This window comes from Mytilus edulis, chromosome 9 (genome assembly GCF_963676685.1).
Source record: "Mytilus edulis chromosome 9, xbMytEdul2.2, whole genome shotgun sequence".
Lineage (NCBI taxonomy): Eukaryota > Metazoa > Mollusca > Bivalvia > Mytilida > Mytilidae > Mytilus > Mytilus edulis.
Window position 1 is genome coordinate 61,782,738 of NC_092352.1, and position 17,789 is coordinate 61,800,526.

At 32.6% G+C, this 17,789-nt stretch overlaps 1 protein-coding gene across 1 annotated transcript; it reads left to right on the forward strand.

Moving 5' to 3' along the window:
* The first annotated feature begins 2,029 nt into the window (after positions 1-2,029).
* LOC139490097 (uncharacterized) lies at positions 2,030-17,559 on the forward strand. Its single transcript, XM_071276948.1, has 7 exons — positions 2,030-2,065; positions 4,767-4,979; positions 7,974-8,203; positions 9,761-9,902; positions 11,876-12,010; positions 14,283-14,684; positions 15,875-17,559. The coding sequence occupies exons 2-7, from the start codon at positions 4,769-4,771 to the stop codon at positions 16,177-16,179; spliced, it is 1,425 nt and encodes a 474-aa protein (XP_071133049.1). The 5' UTR covers positions 2,030-2,065; positions 4,767-4,768; the 3' UTR covers positions 16,180-17,559.
* Positions 17,560-17,789: the final 230 nt, after the last annotated feature.

The window sequence follows — 17,789 nt, forward strand, 5'->3', positions numbered from 1 at the left end:
CCTTTTTATATATGCCATTAGGATTTTCTTTGTTGGCATTTTTGTTTGTTTGGTCGTAATTAAGATTATAACACAATATAAAAAGAAGATGTGGTATGATTGCCAATGAGACAACTCTCCACAATGTTTACTGCTGTGCTCCTGTTTTTTTACATGTTTACCTGTTATATTTTGTTCACACATTGTTGTCAATATAAGGAGTTTTATGAGGCTGTCATGCAAGTTAGAGGTTAAGTTAGTTATAAAACCAGGTATAATTTCAGAAAGTTATAGGAATATGACAGTCGTTTTTCATTCGTATGATGTGTTTGATTGCGTGACCTGTCCTATTAAGTTAGGAATTTGATGTCCAATAGTTGTCGTTTGTTGATGTGGTTCATAAGTTTTTCGTTTCTCGTTTCCCGTTTTTTTTATATAGAATAGACCGTTGGTTTTCCCGTTTGAATGGTTTTACACTTGAAATTTTTTGGTACCCTATATAACTTGCTGTTCGATGTGAGCCAATTAGGCTCCGTGTTGAAGGCTGTACTTTGACCTATAATGGTTTACTTTTATACCATAAATCATGTATTGGGGACAAATCAATTTGTCCATGGGATATAAATTTGTTCTTGTAATCCTCGGGAAATCGTGGTACCTCCTTTCCTGTCAGACTTCTAATTTCTGGATAGAATAAATTCCATTAATAAACCTTTTTTTTATAATATGTCATGTATCTGAGACTACTATAACATGTATAACGCAGTGGCGGATTCAGAGGGGGGCGTAGAGGGCGTACGCCTCCCTTTGCTCGGACTTTTTTTTCGTGAACTTTGCCCTTTTCCGTGTATTTAATTTTTATGCGACTATTATTTCTTTACTTATAAAGATAATTTATGGTATTTACTGATTATGTCAAAGTCATGTGATTCGCTATAATGATGGAGTTGACCAGTGCGTCAAAAAAACGTCACTTAGTCATTTTGAAATTCAAATTACAGTATAACATTGCTTCGGTTGAGGCCTGATGATGACAACCATGATACCTCCAAAGCGAATTAGGATTGAGAAAGAACGTTGCGACTTCTATTTCCCAATTTCAACCAAATAGAAACCCTCTCATGAAGAAAAAAAAAATCCACAGCAATATTATTTATCTACGTAAACATGTTTAACCCCAATCGTCCCAGCCTGTTCAAGTTGAAATAACTTGATAGCTGAATAATGATCCCCAGTCAGTATAAACTCTAGATAGATTTAAAGTCGAAGGTACGAACCATTTGATTTGAGGAGGCAGTCTAAGGTATTTCAGAGAGAAAAAATACGACTCTGATTTTTGCATTAAATAAATATTCTGGCCGTATCTGGATTGAAAACAATAATCTTGTCCACTTTTGTGCTATTAGATTCTAAACGAAAATTTCCAACAGAATTTTTTAGCATTAAATGAACATGATGTTTAAAAAACGGGCGTATCTTTTTTAGGCCGGGGTTTGCATGTCTGACGCGGCGGAATGTCTGTTTCGCCGAACTGATATATTGAATACTTTTTTTTCAAGACCAGACTGCAACCTGACTGCTGAGTGTGGCCTTTATGTCGCCATTTGTCGACCGTCATTCATAAATTCAGTCGTTGTCATTTCAGACTCATTCGTAGCCTTTGGTTGATTTGGAACTTTAAAAAGGTGACAGAAAATTAATGAAATACTATAAAAAATTTGCACAAATATGATGGATATTTTATCCTAACAGATTTGTGACGTCTTTCGTACTCTTACATGTGCCAAATCGCAACGACTTTTTCTGTGAGTTTTCTTCCTGTGACCTTTTTACTGTATTTTTTTCCGTTTGTCTATTACTTGTTGGTTAAGATATAAAACAGCTGTTTAATGTTACAAAGATTCCCTTTTCCCTTTTAAGGCTTTACACTAAAAAAAAATTCCACATTGTATTTTTAATTTTTTTTTAAATGAATTTTACCATGTACAAGATTCCGCATTTTCGCGGTTACTCCTGATTTGTTCCTACATTTACATTACTTTTATTTTCCGTTTGTCTTTTCTGGGAAAATACTGGATCAACTTGGGTCAGTCTTCAGAGTTCAGTCTGTCTTGGTTTGATATTTGAATACTGCTTTTACATAGCGGAGCAATTATGATTGTCATTGAAAGAAATGCATCCCGTATCATTTGTGTCTTATAATAAGGGTTGACTTGCCTTTACACAGGTCAGGAATAACTAGTCCAAATGGCAAATAATTATGATGTAATTTCTTGTAAGGTATTTTTTTTCTGGGACCCGTTTTAAATAGCCTTGCAAGTTGTCATAGTTAAATATGGACTAAGGAATAAAATTAATACATCTTATGGCTATTTGTCTGTCATTACCATGATTTCCGGGTATCACAAAAGTTCCTGTAAATATAATAAAAAAATTTAACGTCAAATTAGAAAATATCTGATGCCACAATGGAAAAGTGATTGTTGTATGACGTCAAAAGTTCAAGCCAGACAGATTTTCAGGTCAAGCCGGACGGATTTAATAACGACAGATTTCCAAACAGCAATAAAGTGTATTGGTGGATTTTACCTCAAGCCTCAATTCAGGTATAATCCACCATACAGTAATTGAGGTATAATGCAGATTTTCAGTCTGCACCAAAAACTTTTCATCTACTAGTCCGGACACTAAATACCAAAACTTGTCCCTATATGACTATAGAAAATTTTGAAAATTTTCACCAGTCCGAATTAATATTTACCATGTTTAGGCCGTAGTTTTTTTATTTTTAGTTTTACGAACCCTCCTACCCTAATTTTTGCCAAATAGGAAAAAAAATAAAATTAAAAATGTTGATTTTTAATTTTTTTTTCTCCTCCGACCCAGTGTTTTTCATGCAAAAAAAAATAAATTTTATTTCATAACTGCATGAAAGAATCTAAATTTATGCTCTTGGTGATTTAGTAAGTTGTTGCACATTGATTTTCAATTCAAACCTTGTCAAGAAAAAAAAAATAGTTGTTACACTAGTAGAAAATCTCCTGGTGAAATAAAAAAAAAAAAATTTGATATTGACGGTTGGTATTAAAAAAAAAATCAGCAGCAGCAGCAGTTTTTTTGTTTTTTTTTTCGTCCTCCTACCCATTGGTTTTGTCAAAAAATTTCGTAAAACTAAAAATATAATAACTATGGCCTTACCATGTTTACTAGTCTCCAGCATCGGGGTAGTGGCTAAACAGTGCAAACTGAATTTTATCCCAAAATTTTTCAAGAAATAATGGGATATCATTTTACATTTTTCAATAACATGCTTTGATGTACAGTAGCTGTCGTTTGTTTATGTAATTTATACGTGTTTCTCGTTTTTTATATAGATTAGACCGTTAGTTTTCCTGTTTGAATGCTTTTACACTACTACTTTTGGGGCCCTTTATAGCTTTTGTTTGGTGTGTTGAGGCCGTATATTGAGATCTCTGACGAATCACAATATGGATATTTTGATGAATCAAGATAAAATATCAACCAATACATTCCACCAGTAGCCAAAAACCACCGTTTGACGCCTGACAGTAAAGAGAATTCCTACCCTCTTAATATTGTATAGGAAACTTTAATTCTGAGATAATTGCATGCCTGTTCTTTAAACCACAAAATCTAAGTTGACCATGTATATGCAAACATGAGACATGTGTGACTAGATATAGGAAGATGTGGTGTGAGTGCCAATGAGTCAACTCTCCATCCAAACAACAATTAAAAAAGTAAAACCATTATAGGTCAATATACGGCCTTCAACACGGAGCCTTGGCTCACACAGAACAACAAGCTATAAAGGGCCTAAAATTACTAGTGTAAAACCATTCAAACGGGAAAACCAACGGTGTAATCTATATAAAAAAAACGAGAAACTAGAAACAAGTATAAATTACATAAACAAACGGCAACCACTGTACATCAGATTCCTGACTTAGGACAGGTGCAAACATTTGCAGCAGGATTAAAGGTTTTAATGGTACCAAACCTTCTCCCTTTTTCTGAAACAATAGAATAACATCACAACATAGAAAAACACACGATAAAATATCAATTGACAGGCTTAACTCAATCAAAAAACGTAGATTAATAGCCCATTTAATAAACATATATTTAAAAATTTTGGTATTCAGTTGAATTTTGTCTTCAAATGACTCAGATTAACTTCTGATGTCAAGCAACTATCACTTTTTAATCATGGCAACAAATGTTTTAAATTGTGATGTCAAATTTGGAACTTGTGTTATACCCTTATCTTAAGTAATGACAAACAATTTGCATACAAGTGTAACTTAACCACGCCTTGAAAGGCTATTTTATATTTTGCTTTGATGCAGCAGGAAGGCCTCAAACTGGCTCAACGCAAAAATTGAAAATAGCCTCCAAGATGTCATAATTATTTGGAGTAACATGCAGAAGAGTTACCTTGTATCATTACTGGAGTTTTGGAAATGTTCAGACTGAGTTTGTCTTCAAGATTTGTATCAACACTGTATGACTGGATTGCAATCTAGATTGATCAATTTCAACCACTTGAAGTCTACCGTTTTTTCTGAAATCTATTTAAACTTGCAGGGTTGACAGTATTGAATCTCACATGTATGCTGTGTACTGAAATACCATTTCAAGAGATTGTTCACGGTGCAACCACACATATCTTATTTTCAAATTCAATAATAAGAGCTTATCCTATATATTATAATGTACATGTATGTTAATGCCCTATTAATCAATGACATTTTCTTTTCTCATAGGAATGGAAGGTAGCTATAATTTCAATCAGAAGGAGAGAGGAATTGCCTTACTCATCCATAATGAATGTTTCTTGCAGTCCTCTGGATATCAGAATAGACGTGGTGATGATAGGGATTATAGAAGGATGAAGAAAATCTTTAAGAGAATGGGCTTCAAAGTGTGCTCCTTCAGAGATCGAACTGCAAAAGAAATGTTGCAAATAGCTGATGAAGGTTTGTAAGGCTAGAATGAACAATCACAGTCTACATGGTCTAACAACAAAATCATGGTATATTGATAAACTGTCCCATGGAGGTAGTGCGTTGAATCCCTGATTAGGTCAAGTTAGCAATACACAGTTAGAAGTTTAGTTTCGCATTATGGCCCCTGTGAATTTTTTAAATATGAAAGTTTTTGTACAATAAAATTGATTTTTAGATAATTGAAGAATAATATAGCCTTCTTAGTGGGTTTATATGAACATTTAGATTGATTTTAACATGTTTTATAGGCCATTTCAATGATTGACAGTCCGTATTTTCCTATCCGTACCGTTCATAGGTCCATAAATTATTGTAGTGTTTATCAACAAAGATTTTGCGCTCGATCTTTTCAATTCAATTTTATGGAAAAACGAGCAGGAAGACATATGATTTTTTTTGGACCACTTGATAGATATAAACCTATGGATTCAGGAAAGGTATCACTGTAATTCATTGAAATTTTCCTTTAGACCAAATTTTGGAGACTTGTGTGACATGTTCACCCCCCTTTTTTGCTATATTTTGTATCTAAGAAATGCAGATTGTTGCCATGGTTACACCCAAAAGGGATTATATTTCACCCTTATGACCATTAGAAATCAAATCTATGGAAGATTCTCTTTCTACAAGTATATCCATGTATAACACACATATAAAGCCTTCTTTGTTAGACAGGGGGAGAAAGAGGGTGTTTAAAAATTATGAGTGTCAATTTTAAGTTTTTTTCCTAACTGTGTATTGCTACCTTATGGCATTTTACAAAGCAAATTATTGCCTTTTTTTTAGACAAACATACCACAAAACTATTGATATTTAGGTTATAGATACAATTTTAAGGGAGAAACAACCTTTAGTATGACAATATATGTTAGTTTTGTTGTTTATTGTCCTTAGCAACCAATATAGACATTTTGACACAAAGACTTGGTTCCGTTATTAATTGATACTTTATTGGCTACCCCTTGGAAAAGAAGATTGCACGTTATGTAGAAACCTTAGAAGGGAACGCTTTATATTTTTTCATGCGACTAAATCAAATTTATTATTTTAGCAAGTATAAAGTCACAATTTAGCATGAATTAAGCCCAATTTTTTCCCCGCTGTTATAAATAAATTCAGTATTGACTAAATTTTAACCAAGGCCTTGGTATGGTAATACACAACAAAATTGACATTCTAGAGCTTTAAAATAGCTTTAACTTGTAAAAGTTGTCTACTGTTAAGGTTATTTTAGGTTTTTAAACAAGGAAAGACAGGCTTAGAAGGTATAGTTTTAGAAAATTGACTAAAAAAGGAGAAAATGTACTTTGACATGGCATGTTTCATAAAATCACTTTTTTGTTGCATTTCAGTGTCAACTGCTAACCTTCATAAAATATTTATTTTTGAACCGATTTTCAAAACAAGCAGGCGAAAATGCTCGTTTTAACTAGTAGAAAACAGAAATCCATTTAAAGTGGAATTGGGGAAAAAAATGTTAATCCTTAAGGTAGCAATACACAGTTAGAAGTTTAGTTTCGCATTATGGCCCCTGTGAATTTTTTAAATATGAAAGTTTTTGTACAATAAAATTGATTTTTAGATAATTGAAGAATAATATAGCCTTCTTAGTGGGTTTATATGAACATTTAGATTGATTTTAACATGTTTTATAGGCCATTTCAATGATTGACAGTCCGTATTTTCCTATCCGTACCGTTCATAGGTCCATAAATTATTGTAGTGTTTATCAACAAAGATTTTGCGCTCGATCTTTTCAATTCAATTTTATGGAAAAACGAGCAGGAAGACATATGATTTTTTTTGGACCACTTGATAGATATAAACCTATGGATTCAGGAAAGGTATCACTGTAATTCATTGAAATTTTCCTTTAGACCAAATTTTGGAGACTTTTGTGACATGTTCACCCCCCTTTTTTGCTATATTTTGTATCTAAGAAATGCAGATTGTTGCCATGGTTACACCCAAAAGGGATTATATTTCACCCTTATGACCATTAGAAATCAAATCTATGGAAGATTCTCTTTCTACAAGTATATCCATGTATAACACACATATAAAGCCTTCTTTGTTAGACAGGGGGAGAAAGAGGGTGTTTAAAAATTATGAGTGTCAATTTTAAGTTTTTTTCCTAACTGTGTATTGCTACCCAAACCAAAGACTGCCTGGAAAATTTCTATTTGCTACTTCTCTGCTAAACAAGCCTGCTTAATATATAAGAACAGAAACTGGTCAGCTTGACATGCAAGCTTGATGTCAGAATAATGTGCAATGTTATGTCTTACTGAGATGTTTTTCCTTGTGATCCTTTCAACCAGAACATTTTCATTAAAGATCTCTTCAGTCTTATTAGATTTTTTGGTACATCATGTTTCTATTTAGTTGGTCAAACAAGAAAATCAACAGTGTATCCTTCCAAAATGATGACAAAGGCAGCTTTAATAAGATCATTTGAAACATATGTATTCATGATCTGTCATCATCACATTCTTTGAATGATAAAAAAACAAACCCTGATGCAGTGGCCTGGTGATGTTTATGTTTGTTTTTATGACACTGTGTGTGACGGGAGGGGGCATTAAATGTAACCTTCCCATCCGTACATTACAAAATCAGTTTCCATTCTGCCTCAACCAAACGTTATGAAACTTATACACAATGCTTATTACAATGTACTACCACATAAAACAGATCAAGTTCAAATTTTGGTGGCATCACTTGTACAATTCTAAATTTCCTTTATAATGTTATAATGTTATAAGGTACCATCTTTGTATCCATTTATTTATACATGATCAAGAAATGAGGGGTATAACTATAAGCCGATAAGTCATCAACTCATCAAAACACAAAATACAAGATTTGATCTTTGAATAATGAACAAATGTTTAAAATATGTCATGTATGTCAAATAAAGACCTATATTTTTATTTGGAAAATTAAGAAAATATTATTTTTTAGTGGCTAGAATGGAGCAAGAACACAGGGAATCTGATTGCTTTGTTTGTGTTGTGGCATCACATGGCGTGGAAGCACAGAAGGACACTGGCGTCCACAGTTCATCGCATGACAGGGAACATATGATTGTGGGGGTTGATGGGAAAGAAATGAGTACAAGTGATTTTGTGGAAAAGTTTGATGGAGAAAACTGTGAAGGTTTACAAGGCAAACCCAAATTTTTCTTTATTCAGGTTTTTTTCCTATTTATTAACTAGATTATTTGTACTGAAACCACTATGACCAAATCTAACTAATGTGGATACATTTGACATGTTTAATTTTGTTAGTATTTTTCATTCATATTTGATGCAGTTTTGAATCATTCTGAAATGGTCAGTTGACCCCTTTAGGAGTTATTGCCCTTTATAGTAAATTTTTAACCATTTTTCGTAAATCTTAGTAATCTATTACAAAAATCTTCTCCTCTGAAACTACATGGCCAAATTAATCCAAACTTGGCCACAATCATCTTTGGGGTATCTAGTTTAAAAAATGTGTGGCGTGACCCGGCCAACCAACCAAGATGGCCGCCATGGCTAAAAATAGAACATAGGGGTGAAATGTAGTTTTTGGCTTATAACTCTGAAACCAAAGCATTTAGAGCAAATCTGACATGGGGTAAAATTGTTCATCAAGTGAAAATCTATCAGCCCTGAAACTTTCAAATGAATAGGACAACCGGTTATCGGGTTGCTGCCCCGAAATAAGTAATTTGAAGGAAATTTTGCAGATTTTGGTTATTATCCTGAATATTATTATAGAAAGAGATAAACTGTAAACAGCAATAATGTTCAGCAAAGTAAGATCTACAAATAAGTCAACATGACCAAAATTATCAGTTGAACCCTTTAGGAGTTATTGCCCTTTATAGTCCATTTTGACCAATTTTTCGTAAATTTTTGTAATCTTTTACAAAAATCTTCTCCTTTGAAACTCCTGGGCCAAATTTAACCAAACTTGGCCACAATCATTATTGGGGTATTTAGTTTAAAAATTGTGTGGCCTGACCTGTCCGACCAACCAAGATGGCTGCCATGGCTAATAATAGAACATAGAGGGGAAATGTAGATTTTGGCTTATATCTCTGACACCAAAGCATTTAGAGCAAATCAATCTGATTGAGTAAAATTGTTTATCAGGTCAAGATCTTTCTGCCCTGAAATTTTCAGACAAATCAGACAACCTGTTGTTGGATTGCTGCCCCCGAATTAGTAAGTTTAAGGAAATTTTGCAGATTTTGGTTATTATCTTGAATATTATTATAGATAGAGATAAACTGTAAACAGCAATAATGTTCAGCAAAATAAGATCTACAAATAAGTCAACATGACCAAAATTTTCAATTGACCCCTTAAGGAGTTATTGCCCTTTATAGTCAATTGTTAACAACATGTTTTTAGGAAATATTTTCCACTGTAATTACTGGGCCAAGTTCATTATAGAGAGTAATATTTGTAGCAACAAGAATGTTCAGTAAAGAAAGATCTACAAACACATCACCATCACAAAAACACCATTTTGTCATGAATTTATCTGTGTCCATTGGTAATATGCACATAGACCAAGGTGAGCGACACAGGCTCTTGAGAGCCTCTAGTTTTATTCATTATTGTATATTCAAAGTACAGGTTTGACATTTTGAATGAGTGAGCTTAAGGGGTGTATAAGTGTCTGTGTGGGTAGCAATTAAACAACATATCAACTTTTGACCAAAGTTCAATATAATGACATGTTATTTTCTGTTACAGGCATGCAGAATAGGAAGATATAGAGGCAGTTCTGAAGGAATGGATAAAGGACTGGAGATTGGCATCACAACAGAGGAAAACATGGAGAAAAAGAAGAAAAAGAAGACAAAAGGCAAACATATGGTAGATGGTTCAGTTCAGGGTAAATAATGAAGAATAATGTTTTTTTAGTCACAGCATTGTAATTTAAAATATACTGTGGATTCATTGATATTTGTTGGATACCAATTTTTGTAGATTTCATGAAAAATGGGGAACCATGATTTCAATAAAAAATGTTTAACGAATAACAAGTTTTCCAAAGGAATGTATGCAGACTATACAAAAACCACGAAATTAAAAATCCACATTATGCAAGTTTTCCTCAAACCAGGAAAATTGGTACCCACGAAAATAAATGTTTTGGCAAACCAATCATCATAGATAAGAACACAAGCATGCTACTTTTCCTGCCCATCTTAAGGTTTTTTGTCCCTTGTGTGTTGTGCAGAAGGGATATGGTTATGTTTCTTCCATTCTTATTGACAGTTTGATTTGACAAATTTATGTAATTTTTGTTTTGAGGTCCATTAGATGGTAGCAGAAGAAATGGTCTGTTTTTTTCTTTCAGTTTTTAATATAAAAAACTTTTTAAAAAATTAATACAATAATCGTAATTCAAAGATTTAAAACTAAAAGTTTAAAAAAAAATTAATTAAAAAATTGTAATTCAAAGATTTAAAACCTATAGATTAGAAAAAATACATAGATGAATTTATTCTTTCCCCTACCTTTTTAAAAAAATTTATTATCAATGAAATAGTTTTGACCAGGGCTTCCAAAAAAATTTGAGCCAGCCGGACATTTCATATCTGATCCCGATTTTAATTCCTTAAGACTTAGTCACAAAAGGCAATAATGGTAATCAGATGGCCATTCCAGTGATTGACATTACATAAAAAAAAACGATTTTAAACTTTACTTTGATATGATATGAATTTGATGTTCGGATGTAACTGTTAAATAGGCATTGCATCATTCAAAGTGTGCACATCAGCGTGCTCATATCTGCCTTAGACTTTTTATTTGTGCAAAAACTTTAGTTTCGTTTTCACATTGTTCTAACCGGATGTTGACTTGACAATGGTAAAACATGGACCATAAATGGATACGTAAAATCTGTGTATGTCAACGACTGAGTGAAGAAGCTCTTTGCACGTTATTTCTCTTCAACAAAATACTTGAAATGAACGTTAGATACAGGTATCAATGATAATTTTAGCATTTTTGAAGAAATGTATGATGCATAATTAAATTTCCCACCTGTGCACATGCGCACACGTGTTCTAGTTCATACGACGTAGTTCTGACGATTTTTCATTTAAAACCTTTTTAAATTTTTCATCAAATCATGTTGATAAACTAATTTCTAATAACTTTAATCTTTTGGACTAAATCAATTAGAAACAAACCGCTGAAAAGTAAGAAAAAAATTGTGAATAGACCGATCAATTAAAACGATGTCCGGTACTGAACATAGTTCACCTGTCACCTGAACAGGTAGATTTCAGCTGTCCAACTACCGGTACTAATAAGCCTCGATTAAAATTAGAAAGTATTGGATTAGGTGTTGTTTTGATAGTAATTAATAATCATGTCACATTTATGACCGGAAATGTGTTGATGTTAAAGGCAAAAGGTTGGGTCAAAAAGATCGTGAATTATGTAAAAATGACCGAAAAAGCCTTGAAAACTAAAAAGTATATGACCTTTTCATGCTTTGCCCAGCCGGACTTTTACCGGACATTATACAAATGACCGGAATATATGACCGTTTTGGAAGCCCTGGTTTTGACCCTCACAAAGTAAAAAACTTGTGCAAATGGATCTCTGATTGCATTAGCATTGGCAAATAGTCTTTTATAGATTATATCTCTTCTCTGACTCTATTCAGAACAATATTCCTGTTACTCAGTGATTAGTTTTCTGTGTTGTTTTTTGTGTACTGTTGTTTGCCTGTTTGTTATTTTTAGCCATGGCTTTGTCAGTTTAATTTTAAATTATGAGTTTGAATGTTCCTTCTGTTTCTCATCTATCTTTTACACAACTGTCATTTACTTTTTTTTTTTGAACCAGCTACAAGTGAGAAGCAAGATTCTGAAGATGAAACAGTTGACGAATCAGATGACAGTGATGAAGATGAAGAAGATATAGAGACATCAGATACAGATGATGATGAGGACTTTGCTGAGTTTAGGGCCAAGTTTAAAGGTATGAATAAGGCAATTTTGTCTCACCTGTGATGAAATTCCAAGCAGCCAGACCAAGCTGTTTCTGGCATCAAAAAAATTGTCACCACTTTGAATTTGGTCATAGAGATGAGACAATTTTTGGGTTTACAGTTGCTTCTTCTCAAAACTGTTTACCAATTTTTATACTACTGCAAAAATTAAAATTTGTTTGGTTGTATATTGGTATCACATCGTCGTTGTCAGCGTCATGGTTTCTGGATAATAACTTTAGTATAAATAAAAAGAAATGAATTTTTTTTCAATATAAGGTTTATTACGACTAAAGGAAGGTTGGGATTGATTTTTGGGGTTTTTGGTCACAATAGTTAAGGAACAAGGGGCCCAAAATAGGTCAAAATAAGTATTTTTCTAGTTTCGAGACAATAACTTGTGTGTAAGTGTATGGATCTTTCTGAAATAGTACCACAAGGTTCCATTCCAAAAAAGGAAGGTTGGGATTAATTTTGGTGGTTATGGCCCGAACTGTTTAGGACCAAAAAGGGGCCAAAAACAATATTTTTCTAATACATTGTATAAATTGCTTATTTCTTGACCAATTTCAATGGGGTTTTATTCTTGAATTCTTTGGGTTCTTAAATATGCTGAATCTTACCGTGTATTTAGTTTTTGGAATTTGGTCTCCTCGTTTAAATTGGTCCACATGAGGTCCAAAGGGTCCAAAATTAAACTTTGTTTGATTTTATCAAAAATTGAATGATTGAGGTTCTTTGATATGCTGAATCTAAATGTTTATTTAGATTTTTAATTTTGTGTCTGGTTTTCAAATTGGTCCACATTGAGGTCAAAAGGGTTCAAAATTAAACTTTGTTTGATTTCATCAAAAATTGAATTCTTGGGATTCTTTGATATACTGAATCAATCCATGGCCATGTGTATTTAGATTTTGGATATTGGATCAAAATAGTTAAAAAAAAAATTTAAGTTAATTAGACGACATTTATTCTGTATCAGAAACCTATACTGTGTCAACCATTTAATCACAATCAAAATTCAGAGCTGTATCAAGCTTGAGTGTTGTGTCCATACTTGCCCCAACTGTTCAGGGATTGACCTCTGGGGGTCGTATAAAGTTGCGCCCTGTGGAGCATCTGGTTAGTTTTATATATATGCATATATCAGGGCCCATATATCAACCTTTTCTTTATTCATTTGACGTATAAAACTTCATGAATTTTTGGTGGCAAGTGTTCTAGAAGCTGAAGAAAATTTTATACAGGCGGAGAAGCATAATTGAATGGTCTCAACTCATTTCAGATTAAATTTGTCTACAGTTTTTTTTATGAAACTTCGGCAGAAGCTTTTATATGATTAAGAAATAAAATTTCAAGTAAAAATTTCAAAATATATTTCCGTTACTTTCTGTATTTTATTGATAAACGGACTTTTTATTTCGTTTTGTCCTCTAATAAAAACTGACCCCCACGAAATAGCACAATACAAGTGGCATTAAACACCAATCAATCAATAAATCAATCAACCAATCGATTAGTGTTTGGCACTCAAAATTGAATATTAAGGTAGCAATAAACAGTTAGGAAAAAATACTAAAATTTGCCCTTATGAATTTTACCATCCCCTTTTCATTGCTTTCTTGCAATATCAAGCTTACTGTTTGTGTCATATATGGGCATATGTATGTAATCAGAATCTTCCATAGATTTTATATCCAGTATATAAAATGGTAAAATATAATTTCTTTTTGGTGTAACCATGGCAACAATCTGCATTTATTTGTTATAAAATATTGCGAAAAGGGGGGGGGAAAGATGTCACATATTTCCCCAAAATTTGGCTAAAAGTAGAATTTCAATCGCTTGAAGTAATACCTTTTCTGAAACTGTGTACATATGTCATTCAGCAAATCCAATGAAAATCATATGTCTTTCATCTCATTTTTTTGTAAAATTGCGTCAAAAACTTCGTGTAGAAAAAGAGTGTTTGTAAACAGTACATTAATTTCTGGACTGATGGCCGTTCTAGCTATGAAAATACGGATTGTCAAACAGAAAACAGCCCATAAAACATGAAAAAAATAATCTCGATGCACTTATAAACCATCTTTGAAGGCTAAATTAGCACTCATCTGTCTAAAAATGAATTTTATTACACAATAACTTTCCTATTTGAAAAATCCACAGGGGCCAAAATGCGAAACTAAACTCCTAACTGTGTATTGCTACCTAAAGAATCCTTTACATCTTTTAGTAATGATAGTCTTTTGATATTAATAGAAATTGATGCAGATTTGTCTGAAAAAAGTCATCCCAAACAGAGACTAGAATCAGAAAAGAGATTACGGAGAAAAAAAATAGAGGAGCTGGATGCTAAAGGAATAATGCCAGATGAGGACAGTGTTAATGTCAGTGTAGGCAGTGGTTTTTCCAAAATAGATGTGCCTGCAAATGCCGTAACTAATCATCAAAATGTTTCTATAGATAAGACAAAATCCTCAGCACATAAAGATGAATTAGACGATAAAAAATTGGTTAGAAAAAAAGACAGTAAACCCCACACTGAGGAAGTAGATACCAAAGGTTATAAACCATCTATAAGGAGAGTTGATTATGTTGTTCCCATGGTTACAGTAGTACCCTGTCCAGAAGATACACTCATTATGTTTGCTTCAACATCAGGTTTGTACATTTTTATGCACCATTTATGGGCATTATGTTTTTTAGTCTGCACGTCTGTCTGTTTTGTTTGTCCGTTTGTTCGTCAAGGTAGTTTTTAATGAAGTTTGAGTTCAACCAGCTTGAAACTTAGTATACATGTTCCCTATGATATGATCTTTCTAATCTTAATTCCAAATTAGAATTCTGACCCCAATTTCATAGTCCACTGAACATAGAAAATGATAGTGTGAGTTTGGCATCTGTGTACTATACATGGACACATATTTGTTATACTTATTTTGGACATAGATTTTTGCTACAGGAAAAAGAGCTGTACATCTGCTGTTTTGATTTTTGATTCGATGAGAGTGGTTTTTGTTTTGAATTTCAAAACATGAAATTTTTTGTTTATATGAATTGACACAGCTCAGATGCATTGTATTCTGTTTATTTTAATAAAAGCATGTATATCAAAATTCAATTGACTAGGAATGCCAACTTTCCTACAGAGTGGCAGTGGTTCTCTCAAACCATGTCAGCTTCCTCAAACAATAAAAACTGGCCTCCATGATAAAGGCAATATTACTGAAAGTGAAGTAAAATCAAAGTCATTTTATTGTTTCTTTGCAAGTGTTAATGCTTACCTGGTACAATTATGCCTCCCCCAACTTGGACTTTTGGTAGAGACATTTTCATTTGACATTGACAAAACACTTAAAATGTTGAATGATATTGTTTCATGTGTTTTTATGTGTTAGAATTAATAATAAACATTCAAATAAGAGGTTTATGTATGATAGTTATTTAGAAAAATTTGCACCAGAGACCAATTACATGGATTTAATTAACTTCAAGTTCACAATGAGCAAAATCAATAGCCTAAAGTAAGGTATAAAACCAACAACAACCACTAAATTACAAGGGTGCTGACTTTGAAAAGAAGGACAGTACAACAGTTTTAAATATCTATATATAGTAACCATCATTTACCTAAGGTATTTGCATTAAATGAATGTCAACCTTTGCAACATCCTGTGTACTATAGATGAATGTGAGAGATATTCATGTAACCCACCAATTTGAAAAATATAATGAAATTGAAGAACTGTATAAGCAGCTAGAGATCAAAACTTCTGTCATCAACGTGTCATCATCAACAATCCTTTTTTAGAATAGTCTATTTTTACTTTGTATAAAATTTATTATTTCAGGAAATTTTGCCGTACGAAGCCCTGCAGCTGGTAGTTGGTTACTCAACAAGCTTTACCAGCAGCTAAAGGTTCATACAAAAGATCTTGAAAAGTTTCAGAACATTGACTTCCTGACTATTTTGACAGAGATTTTAACCTGTATGAGTTTGGAAACATATAGCCCCGGAGAAAAAAGTAATACAAAAAATTTAGAAGGAAGGTTTTCTCCTGGTTGCATCACTCATTGCCTAACAGCACAAGTATTTTTTACAAAAAAGCAATCAAAAAGAAAAATTTCATTTTTGAAACTGTTTAAAAGATCTTAATAGTGATATTTATTTTTGTTATATATTTGATATTTAGTTGGTTTTAATACTCATTGGTAAATCAAGGTCTGTTATTTTGTGCAAGTAGATTATTTGGAACCAAAAAACAGCAACCTTGAAATAAAAAACTGTTTGATATTCTTTAAGTAAAATGAAAAAAACCTGAAAGTTTTAGGATTTTATAGAAAATTCTACATCTGCATAAAAACATCTCGATTCTCCCTCAATTGAAATCCTTTACATGTGTTTGTAAGTGACCTTTTATGTCCCACCTATGCACACTATGTATTTCAGTCTGTGCCTCCATTTGTCTGTCCATATCTTCATCATATGCTGTCAGTCCCACTTCAGGTTAAAGTTTTCTGTTTAAGGTAGTTTTTGATGAAGTTGAAGTCCAATCAACTTAAAACTTAGTACACATGTTCCCTATGGTATAATCTTTCTAATTTAAAGTTACCCAAATTTCAAGATCCACTGAACATGAAAAATTAAAGTGAGAGTGGGGCATCTGTCTATGGACACATTCTTGTTTTCTTCCTTATTTACAGAGGCATGTCGGTGAGGGTACAAAAAAATTGTAAGCATAAAGTTCAATGACTTAAAAAAAAAATCTCCATTTGAAGATATTTATCTGTTTCTGCTTCTGATACTTCAACAATGTATTAGTTTGTGATTAGGTCTTGTTTATGTTTAAACACAAGTGGTAGGTCAATCATATTTGATATGCAGTTTGTTAGTATTGACACCTCTCATTTCCATGGACCTGCCCCCTTAGTCATGGTCTATTGACTTTGAAGTTTTTGCAAAGTTTACATGTATTAGTTTGTGATTAGGTCAGTTCAAGGGGAACACTTAGTGGTAGGCCAATAGTAATTGGTATTCAGTTGTATAAGCATCAGCACATCTCATTTCCTTGGAGATTGTTCAGTCATGGTCTTTTGACTTTGACATTTTTGCTTATGTTACATATTTTAGTTTGTGATAAAATGAAGTGCTAATGTTAAGTAATGATAATTGATATGCAAATTTATTTTCATTTGCAAGTATCTTTTCCATGGAAATTATATAGCCCCATCCTCTCATCATGGGTCATTGACTTTGAAACTTTTATATAGTTTACAAGTTTTAATGTTTGTGTTTAGGTTGTTCAAAGGGAATGTCATATAACTGTAATAAGTCAATGGTATTTGGAATATATGCAGTTGTATTGGCATTCAAATTGGCACATCTCATTTGAAGATATCCATGGAGATTGTTTAGCCATGTACCTTCAGTCATGGTTCATTGACTTTGACTATTTACATAAATTACATATTAAAGTATTGCTATTTCAATTTCAACATTTGCATAATCAAAGTTACGTGTTGGTTTTAAGATATATATATACAAATAGTAAGTACTAAAATGAAATCAATAAATAAAAAATTGAAAATCGAATAATTTTCATGAAATGGGCATTGATTTTGTTGTTGTTTTTAAGCATTACACATTTATTTTACAGTATGAAAAATAGAGAATAGATATTAAAAATAATTATTTTTTTGAAAGTGATCATACATTATTTCTATTGCTTTTCAGTATTACAATCACATGCACTGTTAAATGTAAAT

Coding starts and splice junctions, on each gene's coding strand:
- LOC139490097 (XM_071276948.1), top strand. CDS start 4,769: ATGGAAGGTAGCTATAATTTCAATCAGAAGGAGAGAGGAATTGCCTTA. Junction 8,204..9,760: donor CCAAATTTTTCTTTATTCAG/GTTTTTTTCCTA, acceptor TTTCTGTTACAG/GCATGCAGAATAGGAAGATA. Junction 12,011..14,282: donor GTTTAGGGCCAAGTTTAAAG/GTATGAATAAGG, acceptor TGATATTAATAG/AAATTGATGCAGATTTGTCT.